Raw genomic sequence first — 27,273 nt, forward strand, 5'->3', positions numbered from 1 at the left:
TGAGTTTAACTTACTTTTTAAAGGTGAGCTTCAAGAGTTAGGCGACTTCCTCCTCCGTTGTGAAAAGTGGCTGAAAAAAGGCGATCCGACCATTTTCTCAACAGCATCAAGCTTCCATTTTCAACTTTCATTTAAAATGAAATGGTTCGCCTCTTCTTTACACTTTACACCAACCATATTGAATGGATGTACGAGATATTAAACAATAAATAAGTCTTTAGTTTACACACGAATTAGGAAGAGGAAGTGGATGCTGGGTGACCTCTCACAGCGCCACATGCCGGTAGCGGCGGAAAGAAGCACTACAGTAATGTCCTGTACTCAGAAAAAAGGTGCACACAATACAAAATCTAACTTACACCCATGTCCGGTTATTTTCCAACTCCCGGAAAAAATGTTCACATCAACCGTTTTTAGTAAGTCGAATGGTCGTAAGTTGGGGCGCATCTGTACCGTAAATCCTGGACGATAAGCCGTGACTTTTGTCACCAGCTTTCAACTCTGCGGCTTATGTAATGATGCGGCTAATTTATGAGTTGGACTGGTGGAATATAAGTGTCGAGGAAGACGCAAGTTGAATGTAACTCAGCGCTTTGTGCATGAATAAAACTAGCATGAACAGACCCTTATCAGAGAAAATGCGTCAATCGAAAAGGGAGGGCTAACTACCACATTGGGAATAATTTTACAGGTTTATTTTGGTGTAAACGGAAATAATTTGGCGAAACTAACTGATTACAAGAAGCAACGTCCAACGAAGCAGAAATGTTTAAGGCGGATTTGTATCATCTGTCTGCATTATTTATGTGTTTATCTATATGGCATATATTTGTAGTTATTTACGATCCATCCATATGGTAGAATTGATCCTCCATAATAATGAACTCACTAATATTAAGCTCTAAAACTCAACCCTTATAATTTTTCTTCCTTTTTTTACTCAGACCAGCACACATGCCCCACCGACAAGTTTAAGTGCCAGAACAACCGCTGCATTCCCCTCCGATGGCTCTGCGATGGCGACAACGACTGCGGAAATGACGAGGACGAGTCCAACACCACATGTTCAGGTAGTTGAAGGACCTAACTTTTCCGATGTCCTGGTTGTGATCGTTTGTGGCCTTTCAGCTCGCACGTGCCCGCCCAATCAGTACTCTTGTGCCAGCGGGCGCTGCATCCCCATATCATGGACGTGCGACCTGGACGACGACTGTGGAGATCGGTCGGATGAGCCGGCCTCCTGTGGTGAGCCAAACTACCGTATTTATACTACAGATCAAGATTAGAAAACAATTTACAAACAATTGATTCACTGTGAAAAAAAATGCCTTTTTAACTGCTCAACAGTTTAAGGACATTTTGTTGTGTATATACCATGCTACCACTACAGTTTTTAGGATTCAGATTCAGATTTACTTTATTGTCATTCGTGTACACGTGTATACAGAACGAAATGTCGATACATCTGACCCGCACAGTTTCTTTGAGCGTCAGCCGGGATAGATAAGAAAAACCATGTCTTCGTCAGAATTTTAGCGCAGCAGTTCGTCATCTCGCGGTTCGATGTCACTTCCAGTTGTTAAATGGTCCATTTTATTGTCCAGAGAGCGAACTTTGGAGAGGAAAATGGATGGGAAAGGCGTTTTGCAGGGTTTAGCCTTTAGCCTAGCTGTTAGCCCGGCCCGACAACCTCGCTTCCTCGTCCGGCGGTCACGCTGCTGTCTTGCCACTCTGCTTCGCTGCTTTGTAGGCCGCTGGGTCTTGTTGACATAGCAGTCCGTGGCTAATAAACACTCCCGAGTGGTCGTAGCACCGAGCGCTCGATGTCTGGATGATCGCATATCCAGCAAAAAAAACTGCGATCGTATCTTAATCTGCAGTTCGAGCCGACTTTGTGCGCCGTCAAAACTGAGTCGAAGACTGGGTCTTATGGCCGACGTGTAAAAAACTGTTGCGAGCCGATGTAGCCGCAGCCGAACAGGGGCGCCGCCATATTGAATTTTATATATATTGAATTCACAAAATATATAAAGAATTTCTACCAAAAAACGGTATTTTGCCAAAAGTGCACTCAGCAAAGTTAGACAACATTTTCATGTGCTTCCCACTTAACGGTGCTAATCTAGCACATGGTGCTAATTTCCTTGATTATCTCCAATCCCATTGAACTGGCATTCTAAATGCCGGTTTCACTGATTTTACGAGATCGTGGGCTGTTCTAAAGTGACTGAAAGCCTCCGGCAGCAGGTTGTGCAGAAGAAAAGGGATGACCTTGTCAGCCATAGCAGGACAAGTTGTTTGTTCCAAATCTGTGATTTCAAGAATATTGAAACTTTACAAAATTACAAACTCGTTCAAGTCGCCTAAGAATGCTGGTCGTCCACGAAAGACAAACGCAAGAGGACAGGTAGCTGCGGAAGATGTCAATTGGTTACCGTTTCTACAGTGCAGCTGGAATTGCCTGCCATTTCAGTGCTGAACATCGTCGGGATCTGTCTTGCCATGCAGTGCCCAGCCCTTTAAGATCATTTGGACTGAAGGCCCACACTTCAGTGACCAAACCTCTCATTAGCAAAAAAATCAAAAAGCTAGATTGAGCTTTGCTGTGGAGAAACACACCCACAATTATCTTTGCTGTTTCACCTCATCATCAGTATCTGTACTAATATCGCCTGTCTTTATGCCCACAGCCTACCCCACATGTTTTCCCCTGACCCAGTTTACATGCAACAATGGACGTTGTATTAACATCAACTGGCGCTGTGACAATGGTGAGATTTTACCCTCTCTTAGCAAATGATTGTTTTATGTCAAAATATGGACAAAACTGAAGTTGAGAAAAACTCTTAGTTCGCAGTTTGTGTGTGTTCCTATGGCCCGGTCGATTAATCGACTGCCGATCATAATCGGCTAGTTACTTATTTTGTTTCTTGTTTTAAAATAAATACAAATAACTGAAGTTACCAATGTTTTGAAACTAGCTACAATGTGTCTTTGTGTCACGTTGCATATTTGGTCAATTATGACCCTTGAACAGTTGAGAAAATTACCGTATTTTCTGAACTATGAAGCTCACTGGATTATAAGGCACACTGCCTAAAAATAGTCTTTTGCCATATATTTTCCATACATTAGGCGCTACAGTAGGAACATCAACAAAAGAGTCGGATAGGCCAGTCAAACTTCATAAAGGCCCCGTAACGTTCTGATGGCCTGCCGGCGGCCCGCTCAACTGTTGAGAAGCAAATACATGTCTCAGACATGAACAGACACTTTGTCACTGAAATAAGTCATGGCACATTTCATTGGAAAGCTTAAACTCTTAGAATTCAACATATGATGACCATTTAAAACATACTCATCACAGAAACTTCACGATCAGTCTGAAACTAGACACCTGAAACATAAAAAGACGGAGTAGCTCACCCAAAACCTGTTGTGTTGGAAATGTCATAAAATGGGGGAAAGTAACCATTATCTTAAAAGTACTTTGAATGAGCTTTTGTGTCACGACACATATTTAATAATCCCATTAATCGAGTATTATTTATAATTCTTTATGAATCAGCCAAATAGCAGTTTGTTTTCCACCCAATGTAATAAAACGTATAAAATAACTGAAGTTGCTGAAATTGTGAAAATACCTTTAATGCACTAAAAATGCAGATGTAGAATTACCAACTACTAACTTATTTTGTTAAGCATTTTTTATTTTGTGTGCAGAGATTCATTTGGATTTTACTATGAAACTCAATAGTATCTCTTTTCTGCCTACCTCAACCGTTATCACCATCTGCCATATCGGCCGGGCCCCAAATTTATCTCCTACCTGTTATTCGCCCATGTTGGTGTCTTTGGTCAATTGTGTCTTTCAGAAAAGGATTGCTCCGACGGCTCTGATGAATTTCATTGTCTGAACCTGGCCGGTTAGTGTGTAGATCAACATGCACTGCAGCAGCTCAGCCGCTTGCTCAGCTCGTAGATTAGCCCGGCAGCCTAACAAAAACCCTTCACGGGCTGCTTGGCTTTAAACCTGGCCGCGAGCTGATGCCAATATTGCTGATGCCTTCGCCGCCGAAATGATATCAGGCGACTTGCAAATGCGTTATCGAGCCGGGGCGGGGGAAAAAAGTCTAATTGGATATATCAGAACGGCGGGTCAAACGATGAAAAGAAGCGTCAGCAGAATTAATTTTCGACTCCATCGTGCTTATCGAGTCGGATTCAGATTCAAGTCAGATAAATGTTGTGAAGGACAGGTTTTTATTGCGTCTCAACTGCTTATTGCGCTCTGCTGCCAAGCTCAATGTATCAACGCCAGGTGCATGGTCTCATCAATGTCATTATTATAACCTTCATTATTCATATTCTCTCACGCTCCATCTGTTCATCTTGCAAAAACAGCGTTTTCTGGACGTAACACGTTATGTGACGGAGCATTTCTTTTGCAGATAACGATTGTGGGGACAACAGCGATGAGGCGGGCTGCAGCCATTCGTGCTCCAGCGCTCAGTTCAAGTGCAACAGCGGCCGATGTATCCCGGATTATTGGACCTGCGACGGGGATAATGACTGCGGGGACTACAGCGATGAAACTAATGCCAATTGCACCAATCAAGGTTAGGATCTCGAGCTGCTTCCTTTGGGGATGTACGTAGACCAATGACTATGTTGACATGTAGGGAATAGTCCAGCTGGAATGAGGATTCAGATTTTTGGAGCAATCTAAATCAATTGTTTACAACCCTAGTGCCAAACAAATCACCCCGTATATGTAGTGTTTGGGAGTATTTCAACTTCAAGGGCGAAGCAGGAGCAACGTTACCACGCAAATACACTGTAGATGTTGTTTCTGCATTTAACTTTTTTACTTTGAAAAAATGATTACAGTATCCCCTCAATTTTTGCAGTTAATCCATTCCATAACCACCTGTATTAAGTGAATTTCTAAAAAGTAAGGGCCATATATTAAAATATATTGAATATATTTATAATATAATATTTTTTATGTAGGAAATGCAAAATTTGGTACCCACTCTCTTTGTCATGTGTGCAGGGAATGGGAGAGCTTAAGATCAATGGCATGGCTCTGCATGACTACCGGCTATAGTGATTGTACAGGTTTTTGAATTTTAGTCAAAATTTTGAGGGTTTTTTGTAAATTAGTTTACCGCTCTTCTGCATATATGGTAATGCCAATTGAATTAATATTGACAACTGCGCTGGTTGGTTGGAACCCTTAAACACTAGAATCATTGGGGCACCATTTCCTATGGTGTTTCTTGGGCAAGTACAGCCTGTTGGGGCCCATCCCTCTCCAGGCCAACACATGTTCTCACCCGGTCATTTACCTGCTGTTTTTTTTTAAATGTAAGAAATGCACAGGAATTAATTAATTCATTCATCCATATATATATATATATATATATATATATATATACATAAAACATGCCTTCATGTCATAGAAAGATGCGTAGGAGACTGCACATGAATCCCGGAATCCACACAGGTCAAATGTCCATATATAATTCATATAATCCCTTTTTCTGATTGGCTGCTGAGTATTCGCCATTAAAAATCTTAAACCTCATACCAAACTTGCTTAGAAAACACATTCAACTCCGACAGTCTTGCAGATTTCACATGTTGCGGGAGGGAAAGTTTAGTCACAATTAACCACGAAAAACGAGGGATTACAAAATTATCTCGCAGTTTTCCTCATCCGGCATAGTTTCCTGCCGCATAGAAGCACTGTGAACTTAGTACTACAGAGACGAATGATAAATGCAAACTTCGGTTTACTCTGTAATTAAGACATATGTGTAGTGGTTAATTCCTTTTTTTTATTTTCTGCTCCCATGGCAAAAAAATGCCACCGGTGGGGCCATTTATATATATTGGATGTCACTCTTGTATATTTTCATATATAAGATGTAGTTCAATTTCGGACATCTGCGCACCAAAACCTTCCATAATCGAGTAAGTTCTTTCAACTGTTTGCATTCTCATTGCTCACGTGTGTTTTTTTTCTTTGTAAGTTAAAACTATGAATCTATGTAAAGGTAATCCCACCTTGTAGTTTGTGGTATCAAGAACATGGCATCAGAATTACGAGTGCATAACACGCCTGCTGCCGGGCTGCTACACTTATTTTTTGTCAATCTCGAGGCATAAATCAATGTTTTTAGCAAGCCCCCTATGAGCACGTCTTACAGATAAGCTGCAGCAACAGCACACTTTGAAGCAAAAGGAAACAACCACAGTACTTTGATCATCTTTGAGTTGATTTTGATTAGTGACACAAATAACATCCTCCTTTATTTATTGTCAAATGTTAAATGCAGAAAATACGTCTATCTCTGTAAATATGACGCTTGTGCTTGCCCCCCTGATTGTATTGCTCGCGAACGACATGCATTAAGAGTTATTTGTTAGTCACTAGACATTTAAACTATTCACTGGGAGGGGGGATTATTTCATGTGCGGCCCCTTCTCAAGGTTTTCTTTATTTTTCTCATGTTGAGGTTTTTGAGTTTTCCTTGCCATCATGTAGGTTTTAGATCAGGGGATGGTGTAATAATAGAATAGTCTGTAGTTTGCAATAATATGTGGTCCGTGCAGCTCTTTGAGACTCTTTGTGATTAAGGGCTGTACAAATAAACATGGCTTGACTTGACTTGGATTGCTCCAATGAGCACCCAGGTAACAGAAGGCAGTACTCCGTCCTTAAAGCACAAATAATCCTCAATGTACGCAAAAATCCTCAAACTAATTTAAAGGAAAATAAATCTGCACCGAAGGCAAGCAAGTCAAAACGGCAACGGAATATTGTATGTAATGAAATGAAAGCACATCACAATCCAATTAACCATAGATGTTCGTGGTGTTACCAATTTTTCTTTGCAATGCTTTTAAGCTTCAGATTAATTATTCATCAAAACAAATCGTGAATCTTGAGCGGGACAGATGAGCTGCTATTTCTCAGGTTGTGAAGTGTAAAATCACATCCAATTTACTTGTACTCATGTTGGCGGTAGCAGGCACTAGTTTTCAACGACCGATATGAACACTTGGACTTTTAAAAGACCACTTAAAATAACCAACTTTCAAGTAAAAATGTTGCTCTTTTAAATGTATTTTTATGGGTCGTTTTAAGAACTATTTTTAATTTTCAAAGAAAACTGTAACTTGAAAAAAATGCCATGTCAGATAATTTTGCTCCTTTATTTATTTGTATTCTATTTTACTAGAAAATATGGTTAAAGTTATATATAGTTAAATAAAAACGGATTATTGTCACGAAAGTATTAAGTGGCTTCTTGATATTTATGAAAATTGTGTTCCACTGGCAGTTTTTTGGAACTAGATAAATGCCTTTAAGATATTACAAAATACGAAATATAATGTTAAATGCACTAAATGCTACTCTATATTAGCAAAAAGGTTTCAAAGTGTAGTATAACGGCAAAAAAAAAATTATAGTGAAATTGTGCAATTTTTTATTTGAAAAGATCTACCAAAATGAGGGAAAATTATGATGATGGATATTGTTTTTATTTGATATTATTTAAAAAAAATGGTTAAAAATCTAAATACGATAATTAAAAAATAAAACATAATACTGACACTAAAGTATTTGTGACGTCACAATAAATTTGTTTTACCCAAGATAATGTTCTTACTTTTCTTATTCTAGTAGGAAAATACCTTTAAAATATTGTAAAATATGAAAAAAATACTAAATTTATTAAACATACTTCAAATTAGTAAATCATTTTCAAATTGTAGTTATTTAAGAAAACATATATTTGTATGGAATTATACAACATCTTAAGAAGGCTTTTTTACTAAAATGGCAAAGATAATTATGATAATAATTATTTTTATTTCCTTCTATTTGACCAAAAAATGAAGTTCATAAATTGATTTGTATAGTTAAATATCAAAATGTAACACTCACACTGAAGTATTATTGGCCAGTGAAGACTTAAAAAAATCTTCTATTGGCAGATAATTATGTCCATTTTTTGTATTTTACGAGAAAAACTATTTTACAATATTCTAAATAAGAAAAATTATACTAAATATACTAAATAATATTATGTATTGGAAAATAGATTTTCCAATTGTAGTAAATTTTGTAAAAAAAAATTGATAAAAAAATTATCCTCATGTTTGAAAATTATACTAATATGAGAAAAATAATATATATATATATATATATATATATATGAATTTGATTTTACTTAAAAATACATATAATTGAATAACGAAATTCCATACTTACTCCAAGGTATTAGAGGCTACTCAAGACAATAACAAAATATGAGGAAAAATATATTTTTTTAAGATAATTAATGATTTGTATTCAATACTATTATTATTATTATTATTATCATTATATCTATTTTATTTTTTTGCAGCGCAATTTCAAGTGATCTTTAATACCGATAAGTATTTATTGGCTTTTGATTAATAAAATAAAATAATGTTAGATAAAAGGCCTCTTAAGAATCCAAATCACCTCTTTTAAAATTAGAATCTGGCCTTAAGCAAAGTCGATCCTTTCCACGGATATCAAATTCGGTCTTTGCTGCCTGCGCCATGTGGCCCTTTTAAAATTTTTTATATGTCAAATATTTAAAAAATCTTTAGCCTTGGGCGATGACTGCTTTTCATAGCAGCATTCATCACAGCAAACACCCGTGAAAGCAAACCGGTTCTTCTTTATAAGTGCTGCCATTTTTACGCCTGACTCAGGATTTGGTTTATTTGATGGTTAAAATACAGCCAAAGCAAAATAGTGTTTATTACACTTGAAAATATATATTCCTGTTCCACATATTGATAATTTTGAGCGTTATTTTGTGTTTCTTAGGAGAGGAAATAATACTTACATTTACCTAAAATAATTTCCAATGGCAGATTTCAAATATGTTTCTAATTATAAATCTATAACATAAATACACGTATAAAATGTATTTAAAATAATTTGGGAAAAATATTGTTAAATGTCAGCCAGATCAATTTATTTCCCAGATAATTTTACTTAAAATGGGAAAATAACTATTTTAATGGTTTAATGGTTTAATAGTTGAGCCTTATATTTTCACATATTTATAAAATGTATTAATAATATCTTAAATAATTCTGAAAATTCATCTAAGTGGAGCAAGATCATTTCACTTGAAAAAGTGAAAATCTGCAAAGTAGCGTCACACCTTACTTACCAGGAGTTGACGTCATTACAGACTGAGAGCATCCAACTGTAACAAAATAACAATTATAGACCAAAAAAATAGATACAGAATACAGATTTGCAGTTGAATAAATGGTCTTTATTGGCATTACACAAAAGTACAATGAAATTGGAGTGCTTCCCCTTTCAGAGTAAGAAAGTGATTTAGAGAGTGGCTGTCTAGCTGCACGTTATCATCGGGTAACAGCAACTTCAGCAAGGTCCCTTTGATAATTGAAATACTAGAGTCACAAATGTAGCGGTTTCACATGAGTTGTAGCTCGGGGTCATCCGTCTCATGGGAAATGGATCTGGCGTTGGTGACTAGCCAGGTTCTGCAGGGGGGGCTTAAGAAATTTGTTAGCCTAGCCATAGCACAAGGCCAGACCTGCAGCCTCGGTATTGCTTTCTCTCATAACACTGACTCAGTCAATTCCTAGACGGGATAACAATCCACGGAGCACCCGCTGGTGATCACTATTTCTTTGCACTCTTCTGACTTTCCTCAGAGTCCGATTTAATGTATGAACTTCTTTCAATTTAACAAGCTGATAAAAGCTAGCATTAGCTTGTATGATTTGCTCCGTTGACGTAGACGTCCACCCTGTTTGACTGACAGCATACACCTGCCTATCACAGTCATGCACACAGTCATGCCCACCCAATCAATACACACACATACAACCTGACCCTTCTTCTAGCTGTGTGCTTTCTGTTTGAACAAAATAAACGAAACATCGATATCAATGACAATAAAGATGATTCAAAATCTGTGAAGCAGTAATAACCAAATAGCAAAGTAGCGAGGAGTCTCTGTAGTTTTATCTCCGAGCCAGATGGAATCGAGAGACATACATTGCCGACCCCTGTCACAAACAGATGAGCCAGCATACGACGCCACTTTTTCTTACAGCCACTCGGCCACCCGGAGGCTGCCACACGGACGAGTTCCAGTGCCGCATGGACGGCCTTTGCATCCCCCTTCGTTGGCGCTGTGATGGTGATACCGACTGCATGGACCTGAGCGACGAGAAGAACTGCGAGGGTGTCACGCATATGTGCGACCCGGCGGTCAAATTCGGCTGCAGGGACTCTGGTGAGAAGCCGACTGCCGAATACTGTCGATCGTGCTCGATCGGTTCTCATATCGACCCTGCCGTTTGTTCGTAGCTCGCTGCATCAGCAAAGCTTGGATGTGCGACGGCGACAGCGACTGCGAAGACAATTCAGACGAAGAAAACTGCGAAGCGCTGGTGTGTAAACTGTCTCACCACGTGTGCGCAAACGACTCCACCATCTGCCTGCCTGCGGAAAAACTTTGTGACGGCACGGAACACTGCCCGGATGGCTCTGATGAGAAACTCTGCGGTGAGCGGCTAAACTCAAAAACAACAACTGTAGCAACAGTCTTATAAATGTATGTATACATGTATTCATATATAATATACATATGTACCGAAGCCATATCCCCCTAGTGATAGGTGAGTAGAGTCAATAAAACACTCACATTCTTGATGCAGATGAGGGGATTCCCAGCCCCCTCGCGCAACCCAACCAATGTGTCGCAACACCTGTCGCTGGGAGTCATTAGATGACCCCAATTTCAACCCACAATGCCGAGGGCCAAGCAGGGTGGCAACAGGTACCAATGTTGTCTCCTGACGATTTGGCCAAGGCACGAACCAGCGACCACCCAGTCTTCGGGCTTGCGTCTTGCCCCAAAGCCACCGATTTAGTCGGTAAATGTAGAAATGATTTCATTTATTTTAGCCATCTTCAAAAATAGTTGAATTTTTATTATGTGCACTAATCCTGCTCATACCACAGGTATGATCTTAATCCCAAGCCCAACCAGTACCAACCCGGCACAAAATGTCAATCATTACGTTCGGGCCGAGCAAGGCTTCTCTCTCGTTGCCTTTTAAAAAAAAAAAATTCCACCTGAAAAATTGTTTGTAAATGCAACCTCCACAGACACAGAAATTTAAGATTTAGATTTTGTTATAAAAGACAGGCTATGATTTGTTATCAAAAATCACCTCTCCTCCTCCCAAATTCTCAAAAATATAATATAAAATTAAGTGTATGCTTCAGGCTCGGTTCTAAAAATAAAGTTAATTGGTCGGACCTGGGCTGGGTCAGGCTTTAACATCCAGATGAATATCTTTTTAAAGCTTAGAAGAAGCTACTTTTCAACCTGCAAGAATATGACACTATTTTCAAACTTTGTACACAATACATTTTAGTTTCCCTGCTTAGACACGTGTTTTTAGTGTAGAAGAAGATTGCTTGTTTTCATCAGAAAAGAAAACATTACTGTCACGTGCTTAGCAAGCTGAAGAACAAATGCATACGATGTAGTATCTAAGTTGAAAGCCATCAGTCTGCATGAAAGCTTGGTATATAACGGTATTTAAATCATTTAGCTGTCAAATCTGGGGATAGAACAATGGGATTGAAGTGTTTTTACTTTTAACATGAGCTTGCCTAGACCCAACCGTGCAGTTGGAATTGATTAAGGACGAAAATAAATAGTCGACAAGTGTCGTAGAATCGAAACTTCGTTGGTCGATTATGTCTTGACCATTTAGATAAAAAGCTGCTTGGGTTTGGAGCAATAGAGTAGCAAATTAGTTTGTCCTTATTTTCACATTTGCCCTTCTTTCCAGACTTGTGTTCACTGGACAACGGCCACTGTAGCCATAACTGCACAGTGGCCCCCGGCGAGGGTGTGATTTGCTCCTGTCCGCTTGGAATGGAGCTTGGCGCTGACAACAAGACCTGTCAGATCCAAAGCTTCTGTGCCAAGCACCTCAAGTGCAGTCAGCGTTGCGAACAGGACAAGTACAGTGTGAAATGTTCGTGCTACGAGGGCTGGGAACTGGAGCCCGATCTGGAGAACTGCAAGAGCACCGGTAAGAAAATAGAAAAGAAAAACAGTGCTTGAAATGTTAGCCGAGTTTTGAAAGACACCCTTTGTTACATAATGGCTGCGATAAAGGCGTGACATTTAGAAATAGCTTTATTGCCGGTAGTGGTGTAACTACTAATCGATTAATCAATCGTATATGCAATTAATCTTCAAGTATTTAAATTAATCAATAACGTGTTAGAAAAAGATGGCGTATGGACAATTAAATTGACACACTTTTATTATCATCGAAGATAAACTTGTTGTTTCTAGTAAAAATAAAACATTTTGCGGACGTCGGAAATATAATATTAGGTGAAAAAAGCAGATGTTGTTTTGACCCAAATGTGTGAGTATCATTTTATTTTGTTTTTTACTGACAATTGTGTGGAAAAAATGTTTTTGTTTGAAAAGGACACATTTAATATGGGTTTATTCAGATATACTATTCAGAAAATAAAACGCTTCAGGTCCATATTTATGATTAAATTCCTCTATGTCAGGACCAGAACGGAGACAAGACCCACTTGCGTTACGTTTCTCTTAGTTTTTTTGGAAGAAAAGGAAAGGGTGTCGGGGACGGAAAAAAACGGGTCAGTAGCCGGAACAGGAGAGCAAAAAACGTGGTCGGGATCAGAAACGAGTCGAAAGCCAGGAGAGAGTAGACGTGGTCAGGATCAAAAAAATGGGTCGAAGCCTGGGAACAGACAGGAGCAAAAACAGGTGTGCGTCAGGGTTGAAAAAAGCTTGCCTAGACTAAACTGAGGTTCGCAGACGGACTGACAACAGGTGACAGATAGACTTGGGTTTAAATAGTGACAGGGAGCTAATCAGGGTCCGAGGCAGTTGGCGCCAAAGGAGCGGGCACGGGTGTATTCATGACACTCTACTTAGGATGGGAATATTTTAAAATTTGTGTTTCAAAATCTTTTTTAAAAATCGCTGTTTATCGGAGGAATCAACAAAATAATTGACAGACTTTTATTGTATTTGATTATGGAAAATAAACCATATTTGTGTTGGATCAAAATAAAACGTTTTGCTAATGTTGGTACTAAATTGTGACTCACAATTTGTGAAATAGCACCATGTTCAGGTGAGATTCTTTTACTCGCAGTAATTCTAAAGAGATACAAAAAACCTCCTCCTAATTTATTTGTATATGGTTGTCGGCGCGTACCAGTGGATCAGTTTGAAGTGTAATGTGATGTTCACAAATGGCTGACACTCCTGAACTGTATTGAATAATCCTAATCACTTGAAGTGAAATGAATACAAAATATTTTAACCAACCAGACACTCAAAGCTCTGAACCGAAAATATGCCCTGGATTAAGGACAATACAAATTGACATGACTGACTTGACTTGAATTAGAGATCAAAATCAAACAAGAAATACTAGATCATCCAATAAATCGGCAAAAAATGACAACAGATTAATTGAAAGCCAAAACAATCACATTTTGAGTCTCCCAATTCTCCCATAAGGACTCTAAAAACAAACACTGAGTGACACAAGCCTAGTAAAATCCAAAGAGTCTCAATTGCCATTAATTATGTGCGAAGATGCATTTGTTTTCCGTCGCTCCAAATCAGCTTTGAATTCCATTTTCCGCTTAACGACACTCCGATAACACCGCTCTCCTGATGAATGATTCCGCTCTTCACTGCCAGACACAAAAGCCTGGCCTTATTTATGCCACGTTGCACCCAGCCAGGATTTCAACACTCTTTCTGCCAGCAGCCGGGTGTCACGTAGGTGCGAGGATGTTTTTTCGTACATCACGGCCGAGCTCCGGCTTTAGAACACATGTGCCAAATCCAAGGTCGGTGGGCCTAATGTGGTCCGCTACATCATTTTATGTGGTTCGCGAGCAGGATTGGGGAGTAACGGAATACATTTAAGGATGTTACATAATTAGCATACAAACAAACTGTAATTTTACTCTGTTAAATATACAGAAAGAAATAATCAAATTACAGGTAAATTTTGTTAAAAAAGGATTACTTTACATGATTACAATTTTATTTATATATTTACATAATCGTGATTCACCGATGGATAAATTGTGTCTATTGTAAGTCCCATCACTGACACTAAGAGAGACGGAAATGAGGCTTGAAGAACACTATGTGCCCACGCTTCGTAGTAACGTCCGTAACTGTTGCCCAGATTGTACACATTGCATGTTTGTCACTGTGTTTCAGGTAGAAGCACTTTTTTTGGTTTGTATTTTATTTCTCCTTTAATGGAGCACTTATTTTGTTGAATTTGCGTGAGTGAGCAGTTTTTTAAGGCCACTAGTGATGCATTCAGGGACATTAAGTAAATATAATGTTTTTTTTTGTGTGTTTTGCTCTTAATTGGTGTTCAAAACCACTATGTAAATGTAAATGGTCTGCATTTATATAGCCAGGGTTGGGTAGGGTTACTTTAACTTGATTACTTTCAATTACTTTTGGATTACTCCAATACCAAATATGCTAATAAAAGACAAAAGAAACTAAATATGAATAAAATTACTAAATTTTGTGCAGGCTTAGGGAGTAACGGAATGCATGGAACGGCAAAAATGATGTTGGCAAGCTGTTTGGATTTATTTTCATTTTATTTCTGTCGCATTTTATGTTGATTTTGCCTGGAGATCAAAGAGATCAAAGCCAGGAGAGAAAGCTTACCACGTGTTGTGAGTCATAATTTTATTCATATTTAGTTTCTTTTGTCTTTTATTAGCATATTTGGTATTGGAGTAATCCAAAAGTTATTGAAAGTAATCAAGTTAAAGTAACCCTACCCAACCCTGTATATAGCGCTTTTGAAGTCACTGAAGATCTCCCAAATAACTTTACACTGTGCTTCACACTTACCCATTCACACACACACTCACACACCCGTAGCAGCGTCAGCCACGCAGGGCAACTGCCTGGTCAAGATGTTTGACATCTCCATTTCAAACGAGTAAAAATTGAACTTGAGCGAATGAGTTGTCTGTCCCTGTGTGACCTGCGATTGGCTGGCAACCAGTTCAGGGTGTCCCCTGCCCACTCCCCGAAGATGGCTGGGATGGGCTCCAGCACCCCCGCGACCCTACTGAGGATAAGCGGTGCAGATAATGGATGGATGGATGGATAATTTACTAGTTTGGCCCGCACGAGAATGTTTTTTCTACCATGTGGCCCCCGAGCTAAAATGTGTCTGTCACCCCATGCTTTAAAGTGTTTCACCATCTGGTGGACTGTGTCCTTTCAAAAATGTGACTTTTTTCCTCTGTCCTCACAGATCCCTTTAAGCCCTTTATCATTTTCTCAAATCGCCATGAGATTCGCCGCATTGATCTCAATAAGGGAGAGTTCAGCGTCCTGGTTCCCGGTCTGAGGAACACCATCGCCCTCGATTTCCATCTCAGTCAGAGCGCCCTCTACTGGACCGACGTCGTGGAGGATAAAATCTATCGTGGGAAGCTGTCAGAGAATGGAGGTGAGATTTGAAATGCCTTTGATATGATGAAGTCTAGAAAACATTTTCATACAATACTGGGGCAATATCATAGTTTTAAGGTGGCATCACACCTTTCTGCTTTTTTTTGCCTTAGCAACTCACTTGAATCAATTACTTAGCAGTTTAACAGTGAAGACTCACTTTTTCAGCAAGATGTATCAATTTTTTTTTATTTTAATAAAAAACAATCAGATTTTTACATGTATTATTATCATGTTATTTAAATTGGCAAAGGCTTGCCTTTTTAAACATGTCTGAGTACCGTTATTAGGTATCGTATCCTTACAGATTCCAGACTTTTTGAAGATACATTTTTATATACAATTAGGTCTTCCTTTTTATTATTTTTTGGGGATGAATATTTTCTTAATGTAATTTATTTGCATGTTTGCATAAAACCAAAGTGAAAGCAATATGAGAGGGAGACAATAGAGAAAGATGATTTGACAGAGAGATATAATTTGAGAGCTGAAGAGAGTATTTGCAAGAGAGAACCGGAGAGTATGGGAGGGTGAGTATGATAGAGCGATGGGGAGTATGAGAGATATAGTGGGTATGAGACTGAAAATTTGAGAAAGACAGTATCAGGGAAATACATTTTGAGAGAGAGAGAGAGAGAGAGAGAAAGAGAGAAAGAGAGAGAATGAGAGAGAGAATAGAATACACCTTTATTGTCATTGTTACAAAATGGGTTGAACATATTGTGACAACAAAATTGGACGTGGCACTCCAGTTTCACATTTGACAGTGAGGATCAAAGAAAACAAAGAAGATAAAGGAACAAAGAAGATAAGGTTATAATTTACACAATATAATTTATACAATATTTACACAAGAAATGTGGGTAGCCTGTAACAGGGACTGGTTAAAGATGGTGGTGAAGACCCCAGCCAGCGGATCGGCACAGTCCCTGAGTACCCTGCCTGGTATTCCATCCGGGCCAGCTGCCTTCCTAGGGTTAACAGTTTTCAGCACACGCCTTACTTCATGCTCCTGAAGTGTCAGTGTGTTACTGCTGGTCTTTGGTTGGTGTGATGTGACTGTTTGTGGCCTTCCAGTTTCAAAGCGAGTAAAGAACTGATTAAGATCCGCAGCTAATGAATATAGTGTGTATGAGTGTTATAGTGAGTATGAGTGAGTATGAGCGAGTATGAGTGATATCGTGAGTATGAGTGATATAGTGAGTATGAGTGTTTATGAGAGTATGAGTGATATAGTGAGTATGAGTGATATAGTGAGTATGAGTGATATAGTGCGTATGAGTGATATAGTGAGTATGAGTGTGTATGAGAGTATGAGTGATATAGTGAGTATGAGTGATATAGTGAGTATGAGTGTGTATGAGAGTATGAGTGATATAGTGAGTATGAGTGATATAGTGACTATGAGTGATATAATGAGTATGAGAGTGTAGGGTATATAGTAAGTACGAGAGATTTAGTATGAGAAATATAGTGAGCATGAGAGAGGAAGTGAGTATGAGAGAGAAAGTCAGCATAAGAGATATAGTGAGCATGAGAGAGGAAGTGAGCATGAGAGATATAGTGAGCATGAGAGAGGAAGTGAGCATGAGAGATATAGTGAGTATGAGAGAGGAATAAACATGAGAGATATAGTGAGCATAAGAGAGGAAGTGAGCATGAGAGATATAGTGAGCATGAGAGAGGAAGTGAGCATGAGAGATATAGTGAGTATGAGAGAGGAAGTAAACATGAGAGATATAGTGAGCATGAGAGAGGAAGTGAGCATGAGAGATATAGTGAGTATGAGAGAGGAAGTGAGTATGAGACGAATAATTTAAGAAAGAGAATAAAAGACAGATAGAGATAATATGAGATGGAATAAGAATTTGCTAATTAATTTCCATCAATTTTAAAGAAAAGTTTATGTTGATTTTTTTTTCTTTGAAAATACTTTTAAACATTTTAGGTATGAGTAGTATTGGTGTGAATATCGACCCCAACCCAAAAGGGAAATATTTCATAAGAGTGGTGTAAAACTTCCATATTATATAATATAGGTTTAAAATTGAAATGCATCTGAACTTAATCCGGATCGACATTGGTTCGACGTTTAGCCCAGCAAACAGAATTATGTTTGGAATTAAAAGACAAAATAAAAGTCAGTTTTTGTATTTAAAAAAAAAAAAAAAAAAAAAACAACAACAACTGTATTTTAATTGCCTAAGCCCCAGATGTTCAAATTATGGCTCATGGGGGCTTTCACGACCCACCATCATTTTATAAGTGGCCCCTGGAACATTCAGAAACTGAAATTTGATGTGGCCCATGGGTCTGTATTGGTAAGGAACTAGGGTATATAATGTATGATATGGATATTTTACTGAAAAATGTAATGAAAATAATACCTGACAAAATTAATTATTATTCTAGTATTTTTGGATGCAAGATGACACTTTTTAATTTTACTAACAACTAGAACATAGAAGTATTGTGGAAATCCTTTTATTGGTTGTACAATTTCAAAACAAAATCCAGTTTTTTCAAACACATAGTTTTTGCCAGCTGGATTTGTGGCTTTTCTTCTCACATGATCCGTGGTTAGATTCTCATCCATATATAATAACAATGTGATTGGAAGAATAACTTTGAGCAAGCAATAACAAATCAACCGAAGCCGTCGGCACGAAAACTGTTTACCAATGCGAATTGTTTTCTTTTCGATAATGGCTTTTTCTTTTTCATGTAAATGGCCTTTTATTTTCGATTGTCTAAATTCCACCACAGGGAAACTTAGACTATGTCTGATTACAAGAACTATTCCGTATTTGTAGTGTGATTATTATTTTTTTATATCTGTGACCTTAAACTGCAGTACATGTTAAAAAAAGGCTTCGCCCGTCAATTATCCTTCTTTATTTAAGACATTAGTATGTTTTTTCGGCCAACTTTTTTTAGCCTCGTGGCCTATAAATGTTAAAGTATTGCAAAAAACACCAATTTTTCAGCTTATTATTTTTATATTCAAGTGACTAGAGGGCTCTGTAGATTAAAATGAAGCTGAATCGTGTGCATTCAGAAATTACATTACGAAAGCCCGTAGAATACCACTTAGCAAGTTACGCAAGCCTTAATTTTTGTGATTTTAGTGAGACAGGACATGAAATTGAGCCTCCACAAAAGACTGTGTTGGTCTGGATACACTCGTAGCTGCTGAAAAAAGGGAATAGCTGGAGTTGGTCAGAGCTGGTGTAAGTGACTATCTTTGGAGCAGGAATGCTGTACAACGTAGTAAGAGCACAGTAAAATCATGATAAATTGTTCTTTTACCATTTCAAATTAATACATTCCAGTTCATGGGCCTCATGGACAAAAAAAATATGTTTCAAGTATTGATAATTATTTTCAAGCAATTACTTAAGATATTAGAATGAGAATCTATTTAGGTATTAAACACATTCATTTATTCATCTATGTAATAATATATTTTAATATATGATACATGGCTACCTTTTTAGCTTTATAGTTGGCTATCTTCCTACATTTTTAGCAATTTTGCAAGCTATCTAGTTAGCTTTTTATATTTCTTGCACACTATGTAGCTACTATTTTATATTTTTTTGCAAGTTATAAGGCTAAACTCTGGCCTCCTTTCTAGGTAGCTATCTAGCTTTTTTCAGCTCTCTATCCGGCTATTTAGTTGGCCTTTTGCTCTTTTAGCTAGTGATCTAGCTCCCGTTTAGTTTTTTATCCTTTTCCCTTATAGTTAACGATCAAGCTACTTTTTAGCTATTTAATAAGCCATATAGCCTGGTTTCTGTTGTAGAAATTCATATCAAACGTTGTGCCCTTTGTGCTAATTGGTAACAGAAAGAAGCTCTCAGCTTATAAAATGTTGGAGACCCCTGCTTTAGCGGCTACCAAAAAGCCCAGTGAAAGATTGCCAGAGCAAAGCCTAATTTATCAATTGTTTGGCCCCGAATCACAGAAAGTAGTGACATTTGCTTGCAAGACCAGCTGTCCAAGTCGAGTGACGCTGAAAGGACTAAACCAGCTTTACTCACACGAAGCAGCTAACAATAACATGTACTGCTAGGGGTGAGCCATAGCCAGCAGCCGAGTGGCTAATATGAATGGCTAGAGAAGGAAACAGTGGAAAAAATAAATGTTTGAATCACAGACTCGGCGACGTTCGTTTGCATGACCAGTTTTGGAAGGCGTTCGACACTGATAGAAGAAGCTACCCTTATTTTCGCGGAAATGCTGACAATAGCAAATAGCTGCGAGAAATGGCCTATGCCAATTGAGAAGGAAGCAGTTGAAAAAATAGTCATACTCAGTGATCATTACAGGGCCCTTTGGAAGTGGCCATTAAGTCCTAAAAGCAGAGACGGGACAATTTACCTGCACAAAATGGAATAGGGACTTGAAAGCTTCAAGTTCAGCCTACTCCCTTAAGGCAGATGTTTGTGTATTGTAAAGGGTTTTTCGGTGCAGACATTTTGTTGGTTCCTTTTGTTGTTTAGTGGTCTATGTACTTTTTGTGCGGTGCCCAAATAAAAAGCCACAAATAAACAAACAATTTCTCATTCGGGCTTAGATGGTAGCCTAACAGCTTTTTCAAAAGGTGTCTCAAATTACCTATGAATCTTTTAAAAAAAAAAAATCATGTTTATTAGATAGCACATGTGTCTTTCCTTGTTATTTGAATGAATAGTGTTTTATTTAAAAGAATAAAGTATTTTTATGCCATAAAACACTCTGAAATACACCGTGGGTCTTTAATAATTCCCCATTACACAGAAGTTCGAAAAGCATTCACATCAATGTGATTTCTCTTGTGTGCAAGCTTTGACCAGTTTCGACGTGGTCATCCAATATGGGCTGGCGACCCCAGAGGGCCTGGCAGTGGACTGGATCGCAGGAAACATCTACTGGGTGGAAAGCAACCTGGACCAAATCGAGGTGGCCAAGCTGGACGGCACCATGAGAACGACACTGTTAGCCGGGGAGGTGGAACACCCCCGAGCGATTGCTCTGGATCCTCGTGACGGGTAATAAATTGCCTCTCAATGCATATGGAAACAACTTCAAATGATACACAGACTGTTTTAGGTCACAACTTTTGTTGTATTAAGTGTTTTCCAAGATGTTTTGCAGAGGTCAGAAGAGGGAGTGTTACAATCTTTCAATCACAAGCTCAAGTTTATTTGAGTGACTGTTAAGGCCACTCAAACCGGGAAATTGTTAGAGTATGCCTCTTATATATTAGATAGAAGACTTGAGCTGACCCACTAGGTTGCTGCGACTTGTTCTTTCTTGGCTCTTTCTGGAATTCAAGCCCCCTTGCACTCATTATCGAATAACCAGTTCAGATTGCTTGGTCACACATACGAACTTGAGTGAGTCACGCAGCCTGCATGGGTTGGCGGCCAAGACAGTATACGATTAGGTGTTGTTAAGGCATGGTTTGCCGTAGATGTGTATTCAATCTTACAGGCATTCCTGAAGGTTTTTCATACCGTGGCTGATTGTTTTTTTTTTTTTTTTAAATAAAAATCGGGGAAATGTATTCGATTTTAATCACACACAAGATTTATTCAAACACAATATAGTGAAAAATTTATGCAATGTGTTGTAAATGTTGGAATGCTGCACTCTAGAAAATGAAGAAATTATAAGTTTATTCTGTTTTTTTCAATATTGACTGTTGTCTGTTGTTTTGGCCTTTATCCACAATTTTCATCATAGTCACTATCGGATAGTCATCTTGCTGTTCTTTGGATACCACACCCTTTAAAGCAGATCTGCTTTTATAACCAAGGATATTCAATACAAAGAACGGGTTCAGGGTATCGCTTTTAGAAGAGAGTTTCTATCTGAGCTTTGGGCTCCCTGCCTGTTCTTGCAAGTTCAAAATCCATTGACTTCTTCTGTTCTTATTTTGAATGTTTACCAAACAACAACCCATTCCCCAACAAAATCTCTTCTCAGAATCCTCTTCTGGACCGACTGGGATGCCAGTTTACCGAGGATAGAAGCCGCATCCATGAGTGGCCAAGGCAGAAAGACGATCCACAAAGAAACTGGCAACGGAGGCTGGCCAAACGGGCTCACTGTCGATTATTTGGAACGGCGCATCCTTTGGATTGATGCCAGGTCAGGCACGACATGCTTCCTGGCCGCAAATGCGCCATTATCCCTCGGATAAGGCGGAAAATCCAATGAAACGGTTTTCTCCACTGTAGGTCGGATGCCATTTATTCCGCCAAATACGACGGTTCCGGGCTGATCGAAGTCCTGAGAGGCCACGAGTATCTCTCCCATCCCTTCGCTGTCACCATGTACGGGGGCGAGGTTTACTGGACGGACTGGAGGACGAACACGTTGGCCAAGGCCAACAAGTGGACTGGCAGCAACGTCACGGTGGTCCAGAGAACTAACACACAGCCGTTCGACCTTCAAGTCTACCATCCTTCCAGGCAGCCCGAGGGTGAGAATTATTGAAGAAACTCTTGCCCATTTTTGCTCATTTTTCTCATTTTCAGTAATATTTATCCTAATTTACCATACTTTTTGGACTGTAAGGTGCACCTAAAAAAAAAAAATTTGCCAAAGTTCCAAAAATGTGCCTCATAATCCCGTCTGCCTTATAGATGGGAAATAAGGTAAATAAAATCATAAATGAATAATGATAAAAAAAAATACTTCTACATTCGGTAACCATTACCTGAGCAGATCAAGTTAATTTAGTTGTGAAACTAAATTTCATATCATCTATGTTCAAAGAAATACTTTTTTTCCTTTTTTTTCCATTAATGCAACCCTGGCTCTTACTATGTTATAGTTCCGTGGTTCTTATAGTCTGGTGTACCTTATATGTGAAAATAAATTGCTCAAAGAGGAATAATTTGAAGGTATGTTTTTTTTTTTTTTAGTAAAATAAGGGAAAAACACACTCATACACTAGTGTGTGTTATACACAGACAAAAAAACAGTGGTCTTTACATAGCATTATTGTTGATGTCGTCATTGATTCAAATTTTTGACAAAAGATTTCTTAAAAGAAAGAAAAACAAATAAGGAAGCTACATGAGCCAGAAAACAAAAGAAGAGAAAACATAATACATATTCAGAAACAAAACAAATATATACATGTACATACACTTATATACATACATACATATACATACATACACCGACATACATACATGCATTTACACTCATATAATCCTATATACATACTTACACATATACTATATATCTCTAAGCAACATATATTTGTACCTTTTCTTGAACTGATGGATATTTTGACTTTGCTTCAGGTCCTCATTTGGGTTGTTCTATAGTTTTACACCAGTTATATATACACAAAATCTTTTCAATGTTGTTTTTGCATTTAATATTTTGCAGTTATGTCTCCCCCCCCTAAACTGATAGCCTCCCTCCCGATTCCTAAATATATTCGGAATATTTTCTGGCAATAACCTGTTTTTTTGCCTTATATATTATAATTGCTATTTGATATAGATAGATTGATACTTTATTCATCCCCGTAGGGAAATTCACACTTCCAGCAGTCTCCTTTGTTGTCTCATCTCATCTCATTAGCCGTACCGCTTATCCTCATTAGGGTCGCGGGGGGGCTGGAGCCCATTCCAGCCATCTCCGGGCAGTGGGCATGGGACATCCTGAACTGGTTGCCAGCCAATCGCAGGGCACACAGGGACAGACAACTCATTCGCTCATTCACACCTAGGGACAATTTGGACCGGCCAATTCACCTGACATGCATGTTTTTGGAATGTGGGAGGAAACCGGAGTGCCCGGAGGAAACCCACGCAAGCACGGGGAGAACATACAAACTCCGCACAGGAAGTCTGGAGCTGGATTTGAACCCACGACAGGTTCCCATGACATGAACTGTGCCGCACAAGCGCTAACCACTGCGCCGCCGTGCTGCCCCTCCTTTGTTGTTTATTAACATATTAACAGGATGCCCTCAGGGTGCTTTGTTGTAGTTTAGCTACAGCGGAGTGGATGACGTCCACGCTAGTCCAAAAGTTTGACGTCCCTGCAGAAGATGGAAATCTTTGTGCCCAGGGATACACCACCTCGTGTTAGCGAATCCACCTCCTCTTTGCTTCCCGCAGGCTTTTGTGTCTCTGCCTGTCCTAACAGCACTGAATCCGGGTACCTCCGGGTAGCGCCACGTTAGCGTCCGGGATGCTAGACGTGAGCCACGTTTCCGTAAAACACAGCAAACTGCACTCCCTGTGCGGTTTGATGTTTTTCACCAGCACAGCCAGTTCGTCGGTCTTATTTGGTAGAGAGTTCACAATTGCCATGATTACGGAGGGTACCGAAGACTTATAACGCCGCTAGCCGCTTAGCTAGCTCCGGCTCTGTATCCACGATAGGGCCCCCTCATCACGCCGGCACGAGAATTCTTCAGGGCAAGGAGTTGATTCCTTGAACAAACGCATTTTTGTGCGTTAAAACCCATAACGATAAAAACAATAAATCACAAAAAGTGCGAAATAACACGGACCTGCTGGAAAGGCTGCCGCTGGCGGCGGTGCCACTCTCATCTTTGATCTTGATGTGCTACAATATCAGGCGTTGTGTTGGTTTAGATAGTATTTATCTTATCACATTCTTCAAAATGTTTGAATTTTGTTTTGTTTTCTACAGCGCCGAACCCATGCGCGGCTAAAAATGGCAAGAAACCCTGCACTCATCTCTGCCTCATCAATTACAATCAGACGTTTTCGTGTGGCTGCCCGCACCTCATGAAGCTCGGGCCCGACAAGCGTACTTGCTACGGTGAGCGCCAACACACAAAAGCAATTTTCCCGCTAAGCTTAGAATGTAATCCCTGTGCTTGCTGAATAGTTTATTTTTGTTTATGTATATATGAGTGTGTGGCGGAGATAGAGGGAGAATGGCAATTCTACAAACCCCCCCAGCTTTGAAGTGCTGTTATTATGACTGCTGTAGCGTCCATCCGAGTGAGTGTGTGAAGTCGGCGCGTGGGCATTAGTATTCAAGGCATGGTTCGCTATTCTCTTCGGGGGTAATGGAATGGAGAGGCCCGCTCGTGTCTGTTCATAGGCACCCACCGTTGCAGCCCCCCGCACCTCGCCTGGCTGGGCTGATCCGGCTTGACACTGTTATTATTCCCCTCCTTCTCTCTTTCACACGTCTTCTTTTCCTGTCTATCACTTGCCGGCTACCGCCCCGGTTAAATGGTAATAGCACCGGTGAGAAAGTCTGTGATTGTAACGGATAGGTCATCATCATATTCGTTCATGGTTTCTTGCGAAGTCCGCAGGAATATGTTTGAAACGAGCTTGCCGTTGTTTAGGTCCCGTAAAACGGACTATAAGGCGCACCTGTTTATAAGCCGCACCTCTTCCTGACATTTTTAGCGAAAAAGATGAAAAATCTGTACATACATAAGTCAAATCAGACTATGAATGAATGAATGAATGAAACCTTTATTCGAACATCAAAATAAAAACTGAACAAAAACAATAATTTAACAACAAAATATCGTTACATAATATGTTCGAAAAGGGGTAGTAAGAAGCAAAATGCTTATATTACCTACCCCTTCATCTTCCCTATTAAACACACCAAATATACAACAACAATTGTAATACTATTAATAATAACAGTTTTGATATAAGAATAGCAACAATAACACAAAGTTAACTCAACGCACTATTCCCAATCTCCCGCACCACTCTGTATTCCGCCAGGAATGTTCCTTTGTATCTAAACTTGAATAAGTGAATAGTTAGACACTGTTTGATCTCGTCTTGCAATCCGTTCCAAAGCTTGACTCCACACACAGACACACATATACAGGGATCAGAATTTTCCGCTGTTTTTGAACCCCAAAGGCATTCCGACTTTTTCACTTTTTCTCTTGCGTAGCAAACAAATTCAAAATCCGACTGTCTCACTCTTTCCTTTATTGCTCTGGCGCACCCTGGCGGCCGTTAGAAAAATTGGCCGCATTGTCGCACAAGCTGCAGGGACTGAACTGCATTTGAACTTATCATGCAGTATTTACAAAAAAATCAGTTATGTGGGCAAATTATTTTAATCTTCTAAAAATGTTACTTAAATGATAAATATAAGCATGGTTTTGGACAAGTACATTGCCTAAAACCCAGGTTTGGGGGGGGGGGGGGGGGTGGCTCCGCCCTGGTTTATTCCTGGACGCTGGCTATTTCAGCTGAAAATGAAAATCTCCATTCTGATCCCTGCACATACTTTTCCTGGTGGTTCTTACCTTTGGGATTATGAATTCACTACAGTTATAATTTCCCTCTTTCCGAATGAATCATTTACGGATGTTAACTGGCACTATGTTTTTGTTGACCTTAAATAGCAGTTGTTCAGTGAAAATGTTTACTAAATCATCTAATTTTAATAATTTGGACTGCAGGAAGACTATAATTCATATGTGTTAAAGGTTAAAAGTCCTTAAAAAGTGCTTGAATTTCACGATTTGTATGGGTATTTGAAATCATTGAAAATCTTTTAATTGCAATGTTGTGTTAGCAAGGTCAGGAGAAATGGATTGGAAATGCTCGAAATTGTTGCCATAGCCATGTTTCTTAGTAGTCTGGCTGTTTGAATCACACAAAAAATGAGGACAAATAAAACAAATGCGTTGAATTGACGCCGACACACCTGCTCTGGTGGCTTGTCATTGTGGTGTTATCATGTGAAGTGTCACCGCCCCCTACTGGTCACACCAAGCTCTATTTAGAAATTGGCCCTTTTGGCTCGGCTCACTGAAAAGAGCCAGTTGTTTTGGCTCCTCGGATGTTTTTAATGATATATTATCAAAAATAATAAAGCATTATGCACCAAATTATTTAATAAAACTGAAAGATTAAAATATTGAATGCACTCACTATAATTTCTTCAAATCTTGCTATTTCTTTTGCTTTTTAGACATACAATTTTCTTTTTCTCCCGTATTGAACTCCGTTGTTACCCAACACCTATAGAGCCCTTTCCATGTTTGTAAACTAGTGCGACGTAGCCATTCATTGTTGAAGCTGATTAGCAGAATTCATGTCAGTTTATAGCAGCCCATTGACACAAAAAGATTGTAGATAGGAGCATCTCAAAATAGGACAAAATATGTGCTAGCAGCAAGATAGCGACTTCATTTTAGTCATCAATGCCAACGGGCAGAAACATATTTTGATTAGCGCTGGATTTTTTTTCTGTAAAGGTACTGGTAACCAATATTCCCTCACTTGCGCACTGCCCAGAGCTTTTCCACGCACAAGAAAATCTGTCTAGCTCACAAAAATCAGGGCTCGAAATTGCTAATTAGGAAGCGAATTAAGTCAAAGTTACGGTGCATGAAGGTAAAAATACACGGGTTCCTCTGACGCTGTGTTATAAATGCAGTACTTTGAAGTTAATGTCGAAGTAGAATGAAGTTAAGTAGTCAGTAAAGTTTTTCGATAACCGGCTTCATCGGCTCGGCTCATTAAAAAGAACCGGCTCTTTTGGGTCCCAAACGGCTCTTCAGGTTGTTTTTGCTTCTTTAATCCCAACACGACCAAATATTATGTAAAATTATACCCAAAAAATGACTTAAAGGAAGGGGGGGGAATAGAGCAAAAAAGAA

General features: G+C 39.0%; 1 protein-coding gene across 1 annotated transcript in view; it reads left to right on the forward strand.

Moving 5' to 3' along the window:
- The window catches only part of LOC148364518 (low-density lipoprotein receptor-related protein 1-like), a 231,213-nt gene that overhangs the window by 127,325 nt on the left and 76,615 nt on the right, over positions 1 to 27,273 (forward strand). Inside the window, exons 17-28 of the mRNA XM_088338658.1 lie at positions 945 to 1,070; positions 1,129 to 1,245; positions 2,691 to 2,771; positions 4,452 to 4,619; positions 10,152 to 10,334; positions 10,409 to 10,606; positions 11,908 to 12,153; positions 15,430 to 15,627; positions 20,458 to 20,662; positions 21,603 to 21,767; positions 21,857 to 22,101; positions 24,303 to 24,434. Coding sequence (XP_088194784.1) covers positions 945 to 1,070; positions 1,129 to 1,245; positions 2,691 to 2,771; positions 4,452 to 4,619; positions 10,152 to 10,334; positions 10,409 to 10,606; positions 11,908 to 12,153; positions 15,430 to 15,627; positions 20,458 to 20,662; positions 21,603 to 21,767; positions 21,857 to 22,101; positions 24,303 to 24,434 — 2,064 coding nt within the window. The remainder of the gene's footprint in view (positions 1 to 944; positions 1,071 to 1,128; positions 1,246 to 2,690; positions 2,772 to 4,451; positions 4,620 to 10,151; positions 10,335 to 10,408; positions 10,607 to 11,907; positions 12,154 to 15,429; positions 15,628 to 20,457; positions 20,663 to 21,602; positions 21,768 to 21,856; positions 22,102 to 24,302; positions 24,435 to 27,273) is intronic.

Source organism: Urocampus carinirostris, chromosome 6 (genome assembly GCF_059441175.1).
Source record: "Urocampus carinirostris isolate Australia breed hairy pipefish chromosome 6, RoL_Ucar_1.0, whole genome shotgun sequence".
In the NCBI taxonomy this organism is placed as follows: Eukaryota; Metazoa; Chordata; class Actinopteri; order Syngnathiformes; family Syngnathidae; genus Urocampus; species Urocampus carinirostris.